The sequence below is a fragment of the Mixophyes fleayi genome, chromosome 10, assembly GCF_038048845.1.
Source record: "Mixophyes fleayi isolate aMixFle1 chromosome 10, aMixFle1.hap1, whole genome shotgun sequence".
NCBI lineage: Eukaryota > Metazoa > Chordata > Amphibia > Anura > Limnodynastidae > Mixophyes > Mixophyes fleayi.
In genome coordinates this window covers 15,650,080-15,667,044 of record NC_134411.1, presented here as the reverse complement: position 1 = coordinate 15,667,044, position 16,965 = coordinate 15,650,080, and the positions used below count along the sequence as shown (strand labels likewise).

Here is a 16,965-nt window from a genome sequence, read left to right as displayed (position 1 = left end):
CTTGGCCTTCCCTTGTCATTTGCTGGTCGGATATTGTGCCAAGGATGGCTTGGCGTGCGTTTCCTGAAGGGCGTGTTGCTGATGGAGTAAGGAGGAAAATTAATTCGGTGGTTTCACGGTTTTTACGTTCCATGGGTGGTTGGCGGATTGTACACCCGAGTATTCGTTATCAGAGCCCCTCGCTATATAGGGGGGACGGAGTTCATTTGAGCGATGAAGGCATGGTTATTTTTGTTCGGGATATCTATGTGTTTTTAGCATCAGAAGGTTTTAGTATGGTGGCGGGCCGCGGATCCTAGGGATCCGGGCGTGGCCGGAAAAGCAGTACAGTCGACGGCCAGTGGTTTGGGCCCACATTACGGTATTGGGCATGGTGAACCCGCCTCCCTTCGAGTGAATCGGCTATTAGTCTCGGTTTCAGGCACCGCCCTTGTGGGCTGCCCTGTGGTTGCTTCCAGTATAGCCCAGAGGAGGGGCGGGTTCGGTAGATTCAGGACGTGGTGCCCCGTCCAGGTAGATATGTGCGCCCGGGGTTTGATTGGTTGGTCCCCCACTTGAACCCAGGGGTTTGGTTGTTCCCCAGTTTGTAGTCCTAAGGATATGCTAGGACAGTTGGGTTTTGCCTGGCACACGTCGGACTGACTGCTTATTTCACCTCCACCATGTTTATGAATAAATCATTTATTTGTGCCCTATTTCAGGTCTCGTGTCATTAATTCAGGTTATAAGTGCTAAGATGAAGGAGGTAAAGAGGTTAAGGTATCAGACATAAGACTTTTATAAGAACTGAGATCTGCATAGGACCGAAGGATAATAAAAGCTTTGCTGTATCTTTAACTGAGCTATTCTCTGGAGTGTTAACAGTTAATCTTTGGGTACGCCCATCTGGTGTCATAGGGGAGGGGTTTAGGACTATAAGTTGGATGGGCGGAGTTTGCTCAGTCCTTGGCAGTTTGGAAGTTGCCCACCCACCCTCCCTGGTTACGTTTGATGAGAAGAGGACGCGACTGGATGCTCTGTTGATGGATATCAGCGTTGGCAACAGCATACCTCTCGGTGAAGACGGATTGAGTTATGGCCGGAAAAGCAGTACAGTCGACGGCCAGTGGTTTGGGCCCACATTACGGTATTGGGCATGGTGAACCCGCCTCCCTTCGAGTGAATCGGCTATTAGTCTCGGTTTCAGGCACCGCCCTTGTGGGCTGCCCTGTGGTTGCTTCCAGTATAGCCCAGAGGAGGGGCGGGTTCGGTAGATTCAGGACGTGGTGCCCCGTCCAGGTAGATATGTGCGCCCGGGGTTTGATTGGTTGGTCCCCCACTTGAACCCAGGGGTTTGGTTGTTCCCCAGTTTGTAGTCCTAAGGATATGCTAGGACAGTTGGGTTTTGCCTGGCACACGTCGGACTGACTGCTTATTTCACCTCCACCATGTTTATGAATAAATCATTTATTTGTGCCCTATTTCAGGTCTCGTGTCATTAATTCAGGTTATAAGTGCTAAGATGAAGGAGGTAAAGAGGTTAAGGTATCAGACATAAGACTTTTAATACACATGTAACCCCCCCCCCCCACCCCCCTTTTGTACTGTTCTCATCTCCGGCTGCGAGGAGTGTAAATTATGTAACAATATATAGAAGTAATAAGTGTGAAATTGTCTTCTAACGCTGCTGCTTTAAAGAAACATCAAATTTGTTTAGGCCTATTTCATAAATCGTAATATTAAAATTCCCTGCAATACATTTGTCTGCCACAGATGCCAGTTTGAGGAATTCAGACTATATGTGAGATGAATGAAAACTCATCACATGCATACCGTGCTTTGTGAATGAAATTGCCATAGCCACGTCACAGCTTAACTTAATGAATAAGCAGCATATGTGGTCAGAGTGGAGGTAACTTGCAGTGACTGACAGTTACCAAACACGGCTGATTATTTGAGAACTGCAAGTTGTTGACCGTTACCCTGCTTAGACCATAAGTGCTACAATGTGTAATAAATAAAAGTAATTCAAAACGGACAGTGTGTCCCCTTCCCAAATCCTCAATAAAGCCCAGCAGAGGGCTGGGCCACTCTTTCCTCCACATTTACATTAAAATATAGAACCCATATCCATGAATAGAACTAATAAACTCTACACCTCACCTCTGGAGTAATGTAGCCGCGTGTTCCTCCACATCCAGTGGCTCCTTTAGTCTTATTTACCGCCAGCCCAAAGTCAGCGATCTTTATGTGGCCTGCTCCATCAATCAGGATGTTCTCTGGTTTTATATCTTTGTACAAAGAAAATGTGTACTTTGTTTTTCCTCTTTATGTACTTGTTTGAGTATAGACATTATACATTGTAAGTATTATAAGTGACTAAGACTCACTTACAAATGTGGAAACATGAAACTCCCATAGTGCAAATGCATTTTTCACCTGGCTGGATTATGGCATTCACCTGGTATGAGGACAGTTTCAAAGACCAGGAAGTGGATGTGCACCTAACACAGCATCAGAAGAACAGCACAAAGCATTCACCTGACCACAAGGTACATTGCAACATTCATGGGAATACCTTGGTCCGGAAGGTCAGATAGCCGCGGAGTAAGAATGGGCTTCCGCAGGCCTCTTCCAGGACCTTCTTCTCCACCAGGGCTTTCTCCTCTTCTGCTGATGTCATGGCTCTCTTCCTCAGGATCTTAATAGCCACCTCCGTCTTGGTGACTGGTTCAGAGGCCAGCAGTACCTGTATGTGATAGAGAGATATAAATATGTTACAGGATCAGGTGCACAAGTGGCTGCTTCTATATACATAACAGGGATATGTGTGATGGACAGATAGAACTAGAGATGTTATATGGTCAGGGATACAAGTGGCTGCTATATATATGTAGCTCCTGACTGGTTTTGGATTGAGTACAATGGGACTTTGTCACTCACTATGTGAGTTTTCAATTACATCCAATTCCAACATTTTTAAAATTTCTTTAGACACTGAATCCCATTGGACTACTGATACAATGACTATATCATGTTTACTGACTATTGTTTTACCTGGTATGTCCAAAAATAAATCTCTATTTCTTATGAGAGATGCTTTAACCTCATGCTGTTGAATGGTTGAGAGGGTTTTGGCTACTGTTACTTCTGGAACCAGAGGCATAGTGGTTACCGGAAGGACCAGGGTAGCTGACAAAGCTACTCTACCTTTCCACCGGTGTATAATGCTTACATGGTAGATCTGTTCTGGTTCTCTTTTCCCTATCTGGTATACCTTATAATTAACTTTTTCCATGATTTCAAATGGTCCTTGTCATTTGGCCAAAAATGTACTTTCTACTGTGGGTGTCAAAGTAAGCTCTCTGTCCCCATGAGCAAAGGTGTGTAATTGGCCATTGTGGTTATATACCCTTTGTTGCGCTATTGGGCCTGTTCCATGTACTCTCACTATTAGTTATTTTTTACTGCATCTGAGAAACATGTTCAATCACCATTTCATAGGGCCTGGGTTGCCCCACCCATGTCTCCTTTGCAATATCCATCAATACCATAGGGAGTCTCCCATAAAAGAAATCAAAAGGTGAGAATCCTGTGGAGGAACCTCTGTAATGACCAGTAATAAATAGGGTGACAAATAATCCTAATTTTCCCCATCTATATCCACCACCATTGTTAGCATATGCTGTAAAGATTTGTTAAACCGCTCCACTAAACCATCAGTCTGAGAGTGATACACAGAGGTCCCCAGCTGAGTAATCTTAAACAAGCAGCATAATTGTTTTATGATTCTGGACGTAAATGGGGTACCCTGGTCAGTGAGGATTTCCTAAGGTATCCCTACTCCGCTCCAGCGCCGTCTCCACTTTCTCTATCGGAATTGCGCTTCCTGGTATCAGCGGTCACATGACCACAAGTCGGGGTGGGGAATTTGAAACCGCAGTGTATATAAACCTCACTCTGACACTCGTTCAGTGTCAGAGCAACTTGTAGGTTACCTGACTCCTGCGTTCTGCCTTGTGCCTTCCCTGCACCCATTGCTGATTCCTTGTGTACCAGACCCCCTGCTTGGCTGACAACTCTTCTGCTCTCCTGATTCCTGTGTACTGATTCCTGGCTTGCCGCACTGCACACTGCCTTCTGTGCCTGTTTTCTCAACACATGTGTACCAGACCCGGATTGTCCAGACCTCGTTCCTGCCTCCTGGTTTGTGCTTCGCTCACCTCTGTATCAGTACTCGGCTTGTCCTGACCTTGCCTACCGCCTGTTCCTGTATTTCGCCGTCAGCTAGTGTATCCGAACCCGGCTTGCTTGACTTTCTTTACCTGTTACCTGCATACCACTCTCTACCACCATCTTCAATGCTACATCTTGAAGCAGAGCAGTGGACCGCGACCTGACTCTTCTTCCAATCTGTTAAGGCCTGTCTCCTAGGCACACCAGTCTCCACAATTGAGAACTTTGCATCTCTGGCCACTCCTCCAAAGGACTCATCTCAGTGCTGCTAGAATGATGTGAAGAATTTATACCAAGGAAATGGGTGGCCAATGTGGTTGAATCCCTAGACCGGAGAAGTGGGCTGAATATGAAGTAGTTGCAAAGTCCCTCATTGTGGCTTTATGGCATTTTTCCAGGTTTATGAAATGCCTGCTGAAGGATTTGTGGCCAGCCAGGTTCTTTCATACACATCTGGTGGAGCTGCCCTAAACTTCAACAATTTTGGAAGGAAGTCATTTCCCTAGCCACCAATGTTATTAATCTGAATCTCCCACTTGAACCTAGGTATATTCTGCTTACTCTGCCCATCTCAGATCTCCCTAAGCACATCTACAAGCTTCTCAGACATATCACTTGTGCTGTGACATACCCAAAAAGCAGTCTCGTGGAAGAATCCTATTTCTCCTCTTATCATTTCAGTAGCACACATCTAAAATGGAGCATATAATAATCATCCTCAGAAACTTCTCTGCATCTTTCCACAAAGTATGGGCCCTATGTACCAACTATCACAACCAACATCTCCTTTGTCTCTTAGTTAAAATATGTTCTCTGTCTTTATGAAGTTCCGGTCTACTCTTCTGCTCTTCAATGCTCTCTTTCCAAGCCCTCATCTGTGCCCCCCCCCCTCCCTTCCTCCATCCTGACCACAAACCCTCTTTGGCCCTCCTCATAGTATTTGTAAAATTAGCATTGGAAGCTTTTGTTTGTATTCATGTATTTTGATTTATATTCCTATACATTGTCATATCTAAAGTACAAGCTATTATTCTGTTGTCGGACATTTTCTGAGAAAGGGGGCTTAAAGAGGCTGCCAATGTGTGCTTGTATGAAATTACCCATAGGAAGTCTACTGTGTGTAGGAATATATTTCTCTCATGAATCATAACTAAAATAGTTTTCATTCTTATAAAGTCCAGAAATGTGTACATATATGGCTTGATCTAGCAAGTCCAACTCCCAGCCAGGGCCTGCATAAGGGTTCTGGTCACCTTAGGCTAATAGAGCTCCTCCGCTCCTAGGCATATAAGAATACTCCTAAATATGAATATTCAGGAGTTTTCTCCAGCATACAAATTTAGACAGATTCTCTTTCCTGACCTTTCTAATATTTCTTGCTTGTACTTGCACCTTTGTTATGTTCTAGCTGGCTTCTGGAAAGTTGGGGTCCTGTTTTGATTGGAGAATATGCAAAACTTTTATTACAATGCAAAATGTTAACAAATCCCGAATAGGCTCTTTAGTTTAAACACAAGTTTCCAATATACAATAAAGAAACAACAAATTTGATGTCTTTCAATAATTCTCGAAACAACTGTTGGAATTACCTACTGAAAACTTAGTCCTGGGCAACAATTAAGCTCATTTTTAAACAAGTTGAAAGACTACCGTTCACAGAATGAATCATCTATAGAGGAACTGTCAAAATTAGTTTAAAATAGACACCCCTTTAAGTCTAAAATAAATAGATGCGCAGCAAAAGCAATAAGCGCAGTGAAAATCTTACTCTCCTAAATTGAATTAATTAAACCTTGTCCGGTCAATCTAATTGCAAAAAAACAAAACCATAAGGACGTGATTACTCCCTAACAATAGTGACAGAGGTTTAAAACTAGTATTTAGAAAGGACTCCTAACGATAATAAAATAGAATTTCAGTTGATATCTGTTGATATAAAAAAAAGAATATCTTTTATCTAATACCGCAATTTAATTATCATTCAAAAATTCAATCCTACTTTAAACCACCAGGAAATAAAGTATTGAGCCGGAAAATCCATTTCATCTCACATTGGGCTAGAATAAGAGGTGCATCCCTCCAATAATTTTCTATTTCGTCATAGCACAAACATTTTTTTAATCCACTAACAGAGCAATTATGGCATGATTGAAATGAGAATAGTGAGTGGTTTTCGAACTCCTTCTTAATGCTATGAATGTGCTCCGCCAATCTAACTTTAAGGGGTCGCAACGTGCGTCCCACATAAAAAACACTGCACTTACATTCCAGGAGGTAGACTACATTTTTACTATTGCACTTCAAAAGTTTTTTAATTTCATATTTCTGACCTTTAACTTCAAACGGAGTCATTTTTCGTTTCCAAATCTAGAAAACCTTAGAAGTAACTCCTACTTCTTTTTGAGTCAACCAAAGCACTTTTCACCAATGTATCCCCCAAACTAGGAGCATGTTTATATACAAATATAGGCTTTTCTGTAATAAGTCAGATCCCTCCCAAAACATTCCAATATTTGCGGAAAATGTTCTCAATACATTTAAGTTGGGAATTATACTTTGTAACAAAGGACGATTTCCCTCCCTCAAAATTTTTCTTTGGATAAGATTTTAGAGTAGAGTTTTCATCATTCTTTGAGACTCTATGGTTGGCTTTATCCAAAATCGCCTCTTCACATCCCTTAAGAATTGATTTTTTTTCATAGTTGATGTCTGTTCCTGTATGACATCCTCTTTAGTACAATTTATTTTCAGATATAAAACCTGACCTATTGGAATGTTTTACAACCACTTATAATGGAAGTAGCGGTGGTAACTCGGGATAACAGCTGAGGAGTTACAGAGGCAGTAGCAGCTCACAGAGGTAGCGATGAGAGAACTGAAGCTGTCACGATGTTGTACTCAGGAGATGGTAATAGATATACTGGAACAGCGGTAGTTCAACACAGGCCACGGAATGAGAGCTAGTGGCGGATCCAGGGGCGGGCTTGCTGCCGGCGGCTGCACACTGTGCAGGTCCGTTCAGCAGTGACAGTGTGCTGCCCGGCTGCTCTGATTGTGTTTTAAACACAATCAGAGCAGCGGGGCAGCACACTGTCACTGCCGAGCGGACCTGCACATACTGTACAGCCGCCGGCAGCCTTAGAAATTAGAAAGGGGGTGGGGCCTAAATCCCCCCCCCCTAAAATCGCCCGGGGTATAGCAAAAGTCTGAATCCGCCCCTGATGAGAGCCGACTGTCAGGAGCAAACGCAAACCACAAGGAGGACAGGAACCAGAACCACAGGCTGCAGGAAGTGAGCTTGAAGAACAGGCATCAGACAGGTGAATGCAGGAGGTTTAAATAGTGCTCCAATATCCCATGGCCAATAAGAAAAGGGAGGAGGTTCTGAAGGAGAACAGACTCTGCACCTATGTAGATCTAGCAGTATAGAAACATATGATGTGAGTCTGACGCCAGGACATGCTGGTTTCATGATCTGTGAGAGGCAGGTTACGAGACAGGTGCCCGTATGCAGGACCAAAGCGTGACAGATACCTGTACATATCAAGTACTGTTCTATATTAAAAACAGGGAATGTTAGTTCCACATATTGCAATATATGTTTAAGCTGACCAACTCACGCCAAAGTCTTCCCATTCTGGTCAGTCCTAACATGATCAAAAGCTATGCTATTTTATCTGGGCTTAAGGCTTACCTGCACACAGCTTTTAAAGGCAAGTCTTTCCCTAGCACTAGCAGCCATGGGAGACCTGGGACTCACCTGACACAAGTTGGAATTAATTAATGTAAAGAATGGGGTGCAAGAGTCATGGGACTTACATTGTATAAACAAAAACAGACATAGGTCCTCTGCACTCACCATGTACAGACTGGGGTGTAAGAGGGGGTTGCCCACATTGTATAGACAAGAAAACAGGGATACTCTGCACTCTCCAAACACATAATTAATGCTATATCAAGTACTGTTCTATATTAAAAACAGGGAATGTTAGTTCCACATATTGCAATATATGTTTAAGCTGACCAACTCACGCCAAAGTCTTCCCATTCTGGTCAGTCCTAACATGATCAAATGCTATGCTATTTATCTGGGCTTAAGGCTTACCTGCACACAGCGTTAAGATGGCCCTGATAACTGAAACCCATCTATTCACCAATAAATAATATAATAAATGGCATGAACAATTATAACAATATAGTTTAAATTCCCAGGTTCGTCTATAGGGTTTGAACAGAACAAGAAATATAGAATAATGTACACACTATATCATTACTTTAACTCTATTGGGTCCTCGTAAACCGGATTGCTTACTAAATTGGTCTCAACTGTATAAGCAATTAAAGAAAGACTAGCAACTGACAACAGTCAAATAGTTTGATGAGAGTCCATACAGTACTCCTGAACCAAGCATCAAAAAGCTAAGGGAGAAAAACATGCTCTTATTCTGACGTGGCCACACCCCCTGTCCCGATATACAGAAGAGGAAAGGGTTAGGAAACAAAATAAACTGGGGAGGGGAGGGTTAATTTATTTTCACATGAAAACAGCTACTGGATTCATATAAACCCCTACAAGCAGTATTTCTAATATCACAATAATAATAGTAAGGTACTAAATGAATTATTGCGCATATATTAGAATATCTATAACAAAGCTAAGATAGAATATCCTTTCATTTGTTTTCCTAGAGAAAACCATCTCTACCGTATACAAACAGAAAAGTTACAGATTGACCTAAGAATAAAATGCAGAAGTCATAAAAAATAAAGTTCTGTGAAATCCTGTTCAGGCGGGCTCAGCAAACATAGAACACAAAAGCAGCCACGAGGTGACCAAAATGAGTATGTAGAGAAAGGGACCCTGTAATACAAGCAGGGAGGGGACAGGCATAGACTGTGTTAGGATCTTTATAAAGAGGGCACATATGACTATATGTCTTTTTCCAAACATCATTCTGACAAGACGTTCCTTTTCCCTCTCTGCTATCTGTGCACCGGTCACTCTTCCTATAACCTTTTCAATCTACTTCTGTCAATCCTGCACTTACCATTAACTTCCCTGTCTGCTAAGTCATCCATCTAATTATCCATGTCTGTGTAATGACTTCCTCTCACACATTAACTGTACCGATATTTCTATGCCTGTCCATTATCACTGGTATTATCTGTGTCTGACACACTCATCTCTTACTTTTCCTTTTTCCCTGATCCCTAACGAACACTCTACTCTCAATACCTTCCGATCACACTAGTTACTGTGGTACCCTCTGATCTGGTCACTGCTTTTTTATTTATTACTTTACCCGATTAGCCCCTCTACTCTTGAAAAATGGACACCTCCTATCCCCGTGAAGATATATTTATGACACAACCTAACAAGCCAGAAAATGCTCACACAGTCATCACTATTGGGGCACCCACAGCTCCCAGAGATCATCTGCTGTGGTCCTTGTGTAATACTTTGTACCTGAACCTCTTCTGCTTTGGATTCATGGCTCTGGTCTACTCTGTCAAGGTGAGAAAAAAAAAGGGATAAACGCTTGTAATGGGCAGGCCCGGCGCTCCCATTAGGCAAGGTTAGGCACTTGCCTAGGGCGCCGGGCTCTGGAGGGCGCCACAGAATAGTAAATTACTTTAAAACTGTGCGGCGACCACTGACCATACCTGTCACGGCTGCCGCACAGCATTCAGATGCATGGGGAGGGGGGGGGAATTTTGTCACCACCGCCGCCTCTCTGCTCCGTCTCCTCCCCTCCGCTTACTAGTGTCAGTGAGTGGAGGAGAGGAGACGGAGCAGAGAGGCGGCAGTGGTGAGAGGAGGGAGGCGATTTTTGCGGGGGGCGGGGCGCCGTTTTTTTAAAAATGCCTAGGGCGCCGTGGACCCTAGCACCGGCCCTGGTAATGGGTTATAACCAATGGAAGATTACAGTACAAATATGGATAAAACTGACTACTAGCATTTCTTACTAACATATCATCATACACCAAAAAAACTTTCTACATAACTTAAGATGCCCACACACAGGTATGGGAAGGTGCCCAACTGCCATGCGGCTGGATATCTGTAAGGTTTGGCTATTCACGTACATACTCGTGGTCAAATTTTAAAAGATTTGGCATTCAGACCGGATCAAATCACCAGTGGTACAGTTGGACAATAACCACATACCTACTCAAATGTGGGCACAATATGACCAAATTTACTGACTGTTGTTGAGCAGGATAGAGCAGTCTTTTTTGGCCCATATGCGCTGTGGTTTGTGGCCATTTTCGAAATAGACAAGTTAGCATATAAGAGCACCTTTTAGTGGTAGTTGCAGCTATAAAAACCATACTTTGCAGGTGAGGTGTGTGGTGTATATTGTGTGGAGCATTTATAGGTCAGAATGTCAAGTTTTTAATGACCTGTATTTTCCTTACTGCTAGATGAAAGGTTGGTATAATTCAGTGTTGGCTAACCTGTGACACTCCAGGTGTTGTGAAACTACAAGTCACAGCATGCTTTGCTAATATATAGCAGCTTATTGCTGGAAGGGTATGCTGGGACTTGTAGTTTCACAACACCTGGAGTGTAACAGGTTAGCCAAGCCTGGTATAATTTATACTGTCTGTAAATTACTGACTGTACATTTTCTGCCGGACATATATCCTTATGGTTTAATTCTGTTCACTTCATTTTGGCTAATGCTAGTACACAGTAGTGTTTCTCATACGAGTTACCATGAGCTATACAGTACTATTTAGTCTGAAAGATGAACCTGTGAATGGATATGATATAGACCGTTATAATGCTAGATTACTCTAATACAGGGTTTCCCAAACCCAGTCCTCAGGGCTCCCCAACAGTGCAGGTTTTTCATATCTCCTTGCTGGAGCACAGGTGTATTCATTACTGACTGACACATTGTAACAGATCCACAGGTGGTCCTAATTATGTCACATGTGATCCAGAAAACCTGCACTGTTGGGGAGCCCTGAGGACTGGGTTTGGGAAACCCTGCTCTAATACATGACTAATAAATCACTCCAGAGGATTAACATTGAATTAAAGGGACCTCATTGCCTCCAGGACCATCTTAATGTCAAAGACATCCCTAAGATCTGCTGCATTCATACAAACTGGGATTCATGTCCTCTGGGTGCAGGGTCCTTGCTCTTCTGGACTTGTGGCTGCATGGACTGTTATGTCTATAGAAGTGCTATTTATTCTTCCTAATTCCTTCCTGATTTTAGGGATACCTATGTTCTTATGTTCCGTTCCCTCTCTGTTATAGTGCCTCTCGAATTGAGGCACCCAAAATACATCCATATATCTCTTAAAATAATCTCCCACTTTATAGTAGATATAAACCTTAGGCCCTTGTAGCTTGTTCGTTGTCATAAATAATAATGGATTAGCTTTCATAATGGCTGTCTCCGCTAGGTGCAAGCAACAGATGCCCCTTACAATATAGACTTGTTTATTTTCAATCCTACAACCCCTATCCCATCTGTCTCTAGATTATGTTAACTATCGTGTTAACTTTTAGAACCCAAGCACATTAGGAAATGGAGATCCATGTTAGTGTTTCAATGATTTTGGAGTTGCCAAAATGCTCATTTTATTTTCTAATGTAAGGTTATATGGTAAACTAGAAATACATACATATATCCAAACTAATTCATATGGGGAGATTCACTTCAGCGCAATGTGTCTCCAGAACAGTCCATGGAGACACATTGTGCTGATATTGAAGATGGTGCGAGGAGATATGAGCGGAGATTGCTTACCGCAATAGCCGGTAATGAGCGTAGCTGGACAGTGTGTAGCTGGACATATTGTGCCCAATATAATCTGAGCCTTTATCTAGCTTTAAAGAAACAACAGAATGCAATGTACTGTATGTGAGGGAACATTTTTTGTACTAGCATATGCATGTTGAAAATATATCTCACTGAAATAGAACATCTTGTAATTAAAGCTGTGGTTTGTGGGATATGTCCATGGAACCTAGCAATCTTCTATACTCCCGGAGAAATGCACTGTACATTGGCCATCTGATTCATCCACCAGAGTACAGCTGCAGCCTCTGTTGTTACACCTGTCACTCAGAGCATAGGGTCACCAGAGACCAGAGGTGCAAAATAACAGCTCTTTACTGATAATAAATTGCTGTCTTCTTTTCTGCAACAATACAAAAAAAAGTATTTTGTTACAGGTGCAATGCCTTTCAATGGACGTGAAATATATTTATTTATTTTAGATTTGTCTAATAATCCTCAAAATACAAGTCTGTTACTGATGGCAACATTAGGTAAAGTAGATTTTCTACAATTAAAATTTTAAGATTAAAACAATAGTCATAATCATTTACTATGATTGGTTTGGATTTATTTACTTTGGAAAAAATGTTCATGTTGTATTTTTAGCAACTTATTCTTTAAGCAATTATTGGACATTTAAACCAGAAGAACGTAGATTTCAGGAGCCAGCAAGACCAATATGGAGCCAGGGAATATGTGCAGCTGGAGAAATCATATGGCAGAAGTTAGGTGCCAACACTACATTTTCAGTTCAAAACCATCTGGTTTAAAATGTTTAATTTTTTTTTTATTTTTTTTTTTAAATTAGCAGTTATTATCTTTCATTTATAATTCACCAACACAGTATTCATTGCTGTACATTGAGCGGATTGTGATGCAAATAACGTACGATATGAAACCGGAGTTATGATGACCCTGCCCAAACAAGCTTACAATCTATCAGGTGGGGGAAACACTTCATACGGAATGTAGCGGAATAACAATTGTAGCTGTTGGTGAGGATACATGTTCGTGGATACAGCCATTGTGCTAATTCATGGCTCCAGGCAATTGGTGGATACAGGTACTGTGCTAGCTTCGGTCTTAGGGCAGTTGATAACCACAGGCAGAGGGCAACTTCCTGTGGCATTTGATATTTACAGGCATTGTGCTAGTTTCTAGGTCCAGGCAGGCACAGCACTAGTTCCTGGTTTTGGACAGATGGTAATTACAGGCACTGTACTAAATTATAGGTCTAGACAGGTATAGCACTAGTCCCTGATCTGGGCACATGGTAATTACTGGCACTGTGGTAGTTTCTAGGTCCAGGCAGGTACAGCACTAATTCCTGGCTCTGGACAGATGGTAATTACAGGCACTGTGCTAATTTGTATGTCCAGGCAGGTACCGTACTAGTTTTTCGCTCTGAGCACATGGTAATTACAGGCACTGTGCTAGTTTCTGGCTGCAGACAGTTGGCAACTGCAGGCACAGCACCAGTTTTTGGTGCTGAGCAGTTGGTGATATAAAATATATATAAGACTTTGTAGAAAATGAAATGTAATGTGGACAATTTTCCACAGGTAAGTGGGGGGGGGGGGGGGGAAGAGGAAGAATTTAAAGTGGAACCCCCTCTGATGCACAGAAATTTTGAATGTGCTGTTTAATAGATAAATCAATAGTAACTCAATACATCGGTAGGTATCATGAAAATGTGTACACAACTTTAAGAAAAACAATCAAATGTAATCCAACATTGCCATTACTTTAACTAGAAAATAATCCTTATTTTTTTTATAACATTTACTGTGTTTTGCAAACATTGTACAAATGTAAGAATTATAAATTCACCCCTGGGTACACACCGTCAGACCTAAATTTGGCCAAGTACAGTAAATGTAACAACTAGGATTTGATATTCATACATGTAACCATAGTGTTTGATGAAATCTCAGGCATGCATCCTCAGTATACCGCATAAATCCATTATTATAGTCTCTGTTTTATCTTCTCATAGGCACGAGATCAGAAGGTTCAGGGGGATGAGCAGGCCGCTCGGCGTTTCGGCCAGAAGGCACGCTGCTACAATATCCTGGCCACAGTCTGGAACGTTACTCTGCCCGCTTTGCTGCTGGCCCTAGTGATCACAGGCATTGTGCACCTCTCACAGGTGGTAAACGCTTCCCTTGACCTTTTCAATCTTCGAAGCTACATGGGTAGCACTGATGATGATAAGTAAACCGAAAGCCAGTTTGTGAAGAGAAAAGGAGAAGAGCAACAAGATATTGTGCATTGACCAAATAATGTATTAATTTGGACAAAACAGCCAACTTCTTTCACAGCATCGGTTGATGAAACAGTCACCACTAACAGTCTGACAGAAATTCCAGAGCATGAATGAGTCATACTGAAACAATAAAATAAATTGAAAATATGCAAATGAGCAACATTTACTTCTGAGAACATCACTAACCAGACAGCCACTTGGATCATTTTTTTACTCCAATGATTTTTATAGCATGATACGGACAAATGGCGAGGCGGAATCCCATCTACTTGCAGATTATTTCACCCTGTTTGGGAATCATCAGTGTAGGACAGAAATTTCCTCCTCAGAAGTCGTCTTAAACACACGTGAAAAGAAAACATCATCAAATTGAAAACACAAATAGAAAAAAAAAGATGGATTAAGGCTAAAATATCAACGTCACAGCATTCACCTATCGAACCACAAATACAATAGGTAGTTGCACATACACCCACTAAACCACAGAGAGATTAAGAACACGTGTCCATGACAGTTACTAAAGAAGATAAGAAAGGAAAATTCTTCACATAAGAAGATATATCATCAAATCACTGCTTACTTCAGAAAGAATACATTAATAAGTGCGAACAATACTATTTGTTTCACAATTTGTATCTGGATTTCTAATAAAATGATTTTGTATTTCATCATATCCAGTCTTTGAGGCATTATTGCTATAGCACCTCCATATTCTGAATTTGGGTATTTTTCCACTTATACAATAAAATATGTAGTGTACATTAGCTGTTTAAGCCTAATTCCCTGGCAAAGTCCAACATTTTTAAAACGGCAATGTCTTTACAGGCAAGACTTGTCTGCAAAGACATTGCCGTTTTAAATCTGACCTGCAAAGTCGCCGAATATAGGCGACTTGAAGAATGTGCAGATTAATACATTTACCCCCAGGTGTTAACAAATTGCCCCTTGATTTATTTTGTCATTGGCGATGTCCCTATTTATCAATGTTTAGTAATTGTATTCTTTGGACTTTAGAAGTTGATTATTAATTGAGGGAAGTATTTATAAGACAAAAAATGGAATTATAATCAAGTTCAGTAAACCTAACATATTGGGGATCATAATACAGCAAGATGTTTAGATGAACCAGTGCATCAGTAAATTCCTGGAAATGATTTTATAATATTAGTGATTAAGGTGTAGGAGGTGCAGGTCAGGTGGTGTAGATATGCTGAATGAAGACAGTGGCATAGTAAAAGGCTGATTGGCCCTATGACAGAATATGAGCTGGGGCCCTACTGCATTTCTCCACATATCGCAGCTACATTATCCATGAATATTGCTTCCTTTCGTAGGACCTCTGAAATCTTCCTCACCATGCTTGCCCCCTCCCCATGTCTTCTGTCTGCTCCCTTTGTGTCTGTTCCCATTATTTTTTGTCTGTCAACATCATATCTTTCTAAGTAAAATGAAGAATAAAGCAGCTATGAGCCTAAAGAGGGGTGCCAGCTGGTCCCATCGGTCCCTCAGGCCGGTAGCAATAACTCTGGTGTGGTTGTATGATCTTCCCATGTGGGACTCGGGGGTAAATGTATCAAGCTGAGAGTTTTCCGGCGGGTTTGAAAAGTGGAGATGTTGCCTATAGCAACCAATCAGATTCTAGCTATCATTTTGTAGAGTGTAATAAATAAATGATAGCTAGAATCTTATTGGTTCTTCAAACCCGCCGGAATACTCTCAGCTTGATACATTTACCCCCTGGTCTCCTCCATATGCACTGGTTCCCACTCACAGTCCAAAAACACTCTGGTAGGTTAATGTTAGTGTGTTTTTGTGTGGTACACAATGTAGAACTGCCAGCCCCCCTGGCCAGGGACTAAGGTGATTGAGTAAACATTATCTGTAAAGCCCTGCATTGTTATTGCATTGTTGCTCATTAAATAAGTAATATATAGCATCTACCCCTATTTTACTCTACCGTTTGCAAAATTATCTATACGTGGTGGTCTGACATAGGAGTAAACACTGTATACAGGCCTGCACTGGAGGCTTTAAGAGAAATATACACAGAAACTGACAAATGGGCAGTGATAACAGGAAGAGGGAAGGACATCACACATTATGCTAATGTATGGAAAGCACTGTCATTAATCCAATATGTGTGTTAAATGCAATAAAAACACCAGAATATCAAGGAAAACTTGGTATTTTAATAGCCCAATCAATTCAATATTATTGGTATAAATTATTTTTAAAAAACAAAGTGACACAAAGTAATAATAATAATAATAATCAGGCTCTGTGAAAATGAATTATCTGAGCAATTATCTGTTTTTGTCATTGTCAGTCAAGAACCACTAAAGTTCAAAATGTAAATTGTCAGATATGACCCAAGTAGATAAAGTGGCAGGTGTGGGGGCGTGGTGACATGTGGCATGATTCTTATAATCAGAGCCCCGCCTTCTGCTGCACAATGGCGCAATTTGGGCCATCCATATGATAATACGGTTTGAGTCATCATGGCCATGACTCCGCCCACTTCACTAGGGAAGCACCTGTACAGATTTCTAAGCACAAAGGTTTCTGTTTTGGCCATGAGTGTGTTAATGCCTCCAACAAAAAAAGAGAGGAACAGATTCTTGGCATTTGTCTCATTAGCATTGGGGACAAATTTAAACAGTATTATTCCCTTTTGTGAACTG

The 16,965-nt window shown here is 41.5% G+C and overlaps 2 protein-coding genes across 2 annotated transcripts in view; one reads left to right on the top strand and one right to left on the bottom strand.

Annotated features, from left to right (window-relative positions):
- Window positions 1-2,689, bottom strand: part of LOC142103771 (protein kinase C theta type-like) — a 51,793-nt gene extending 49,104 nt beyond the window's left edge. The window contains exon 1 of the mRNA XM_075187967.1: window positions 2,558-2,689. Within this exon, the coding sequence (XP_075044068.1) occupies window positions 2,558-2,662 (105 nt within the window). The 5' untranslated portion in view covers window positions 2,663-2,689. The remainder of the gene's footprint in view (window positions 1-2,557) is intronic.
- Window positions 2,690-8,741: 6,052 nt separating this feature from the next.
- On the top strand, window positions 8,742-14,671 carry LOC142103419 (interferon-induced transmembrane protein 5-like). The gene is made up of 2 exons (XM_075187476.1): window positions 8,742-9,730; window positions 14,015-14,671. The coding sequence occupies exons 1-2, from the start codon at window positions 9,545-9,547 to the stop codon at window positions 14,234-14,236; spliced, it is 408 nt and encodes a 135-aa protein (XP_075043577.1). The 5' UTR covers window positions 8,742-9,544; the 3' UTR covers window positions 14,237-14,671.
- The last annotated feature ends 2,294 nt before the right edge of the window (window positions 14,672-16,965 follow it).

Bases quoted from the DNA above. Each gene is read 5' to 3' on its own strand.
- LOC142103419 (XM_075187476.1), top strand. From the start codon at position 9,545: ATGGACACCTCCTATCCCCGTGAAGATATATTTATGACACAACCTAAC. The intron at 9,731-14,014 runs GTGAGAAAAAAA...ATCTTCTCATAG, and splicing joins CTCTGGTCTACTCTGTCAAG to GCACGAGATCAGAAGGTTCA.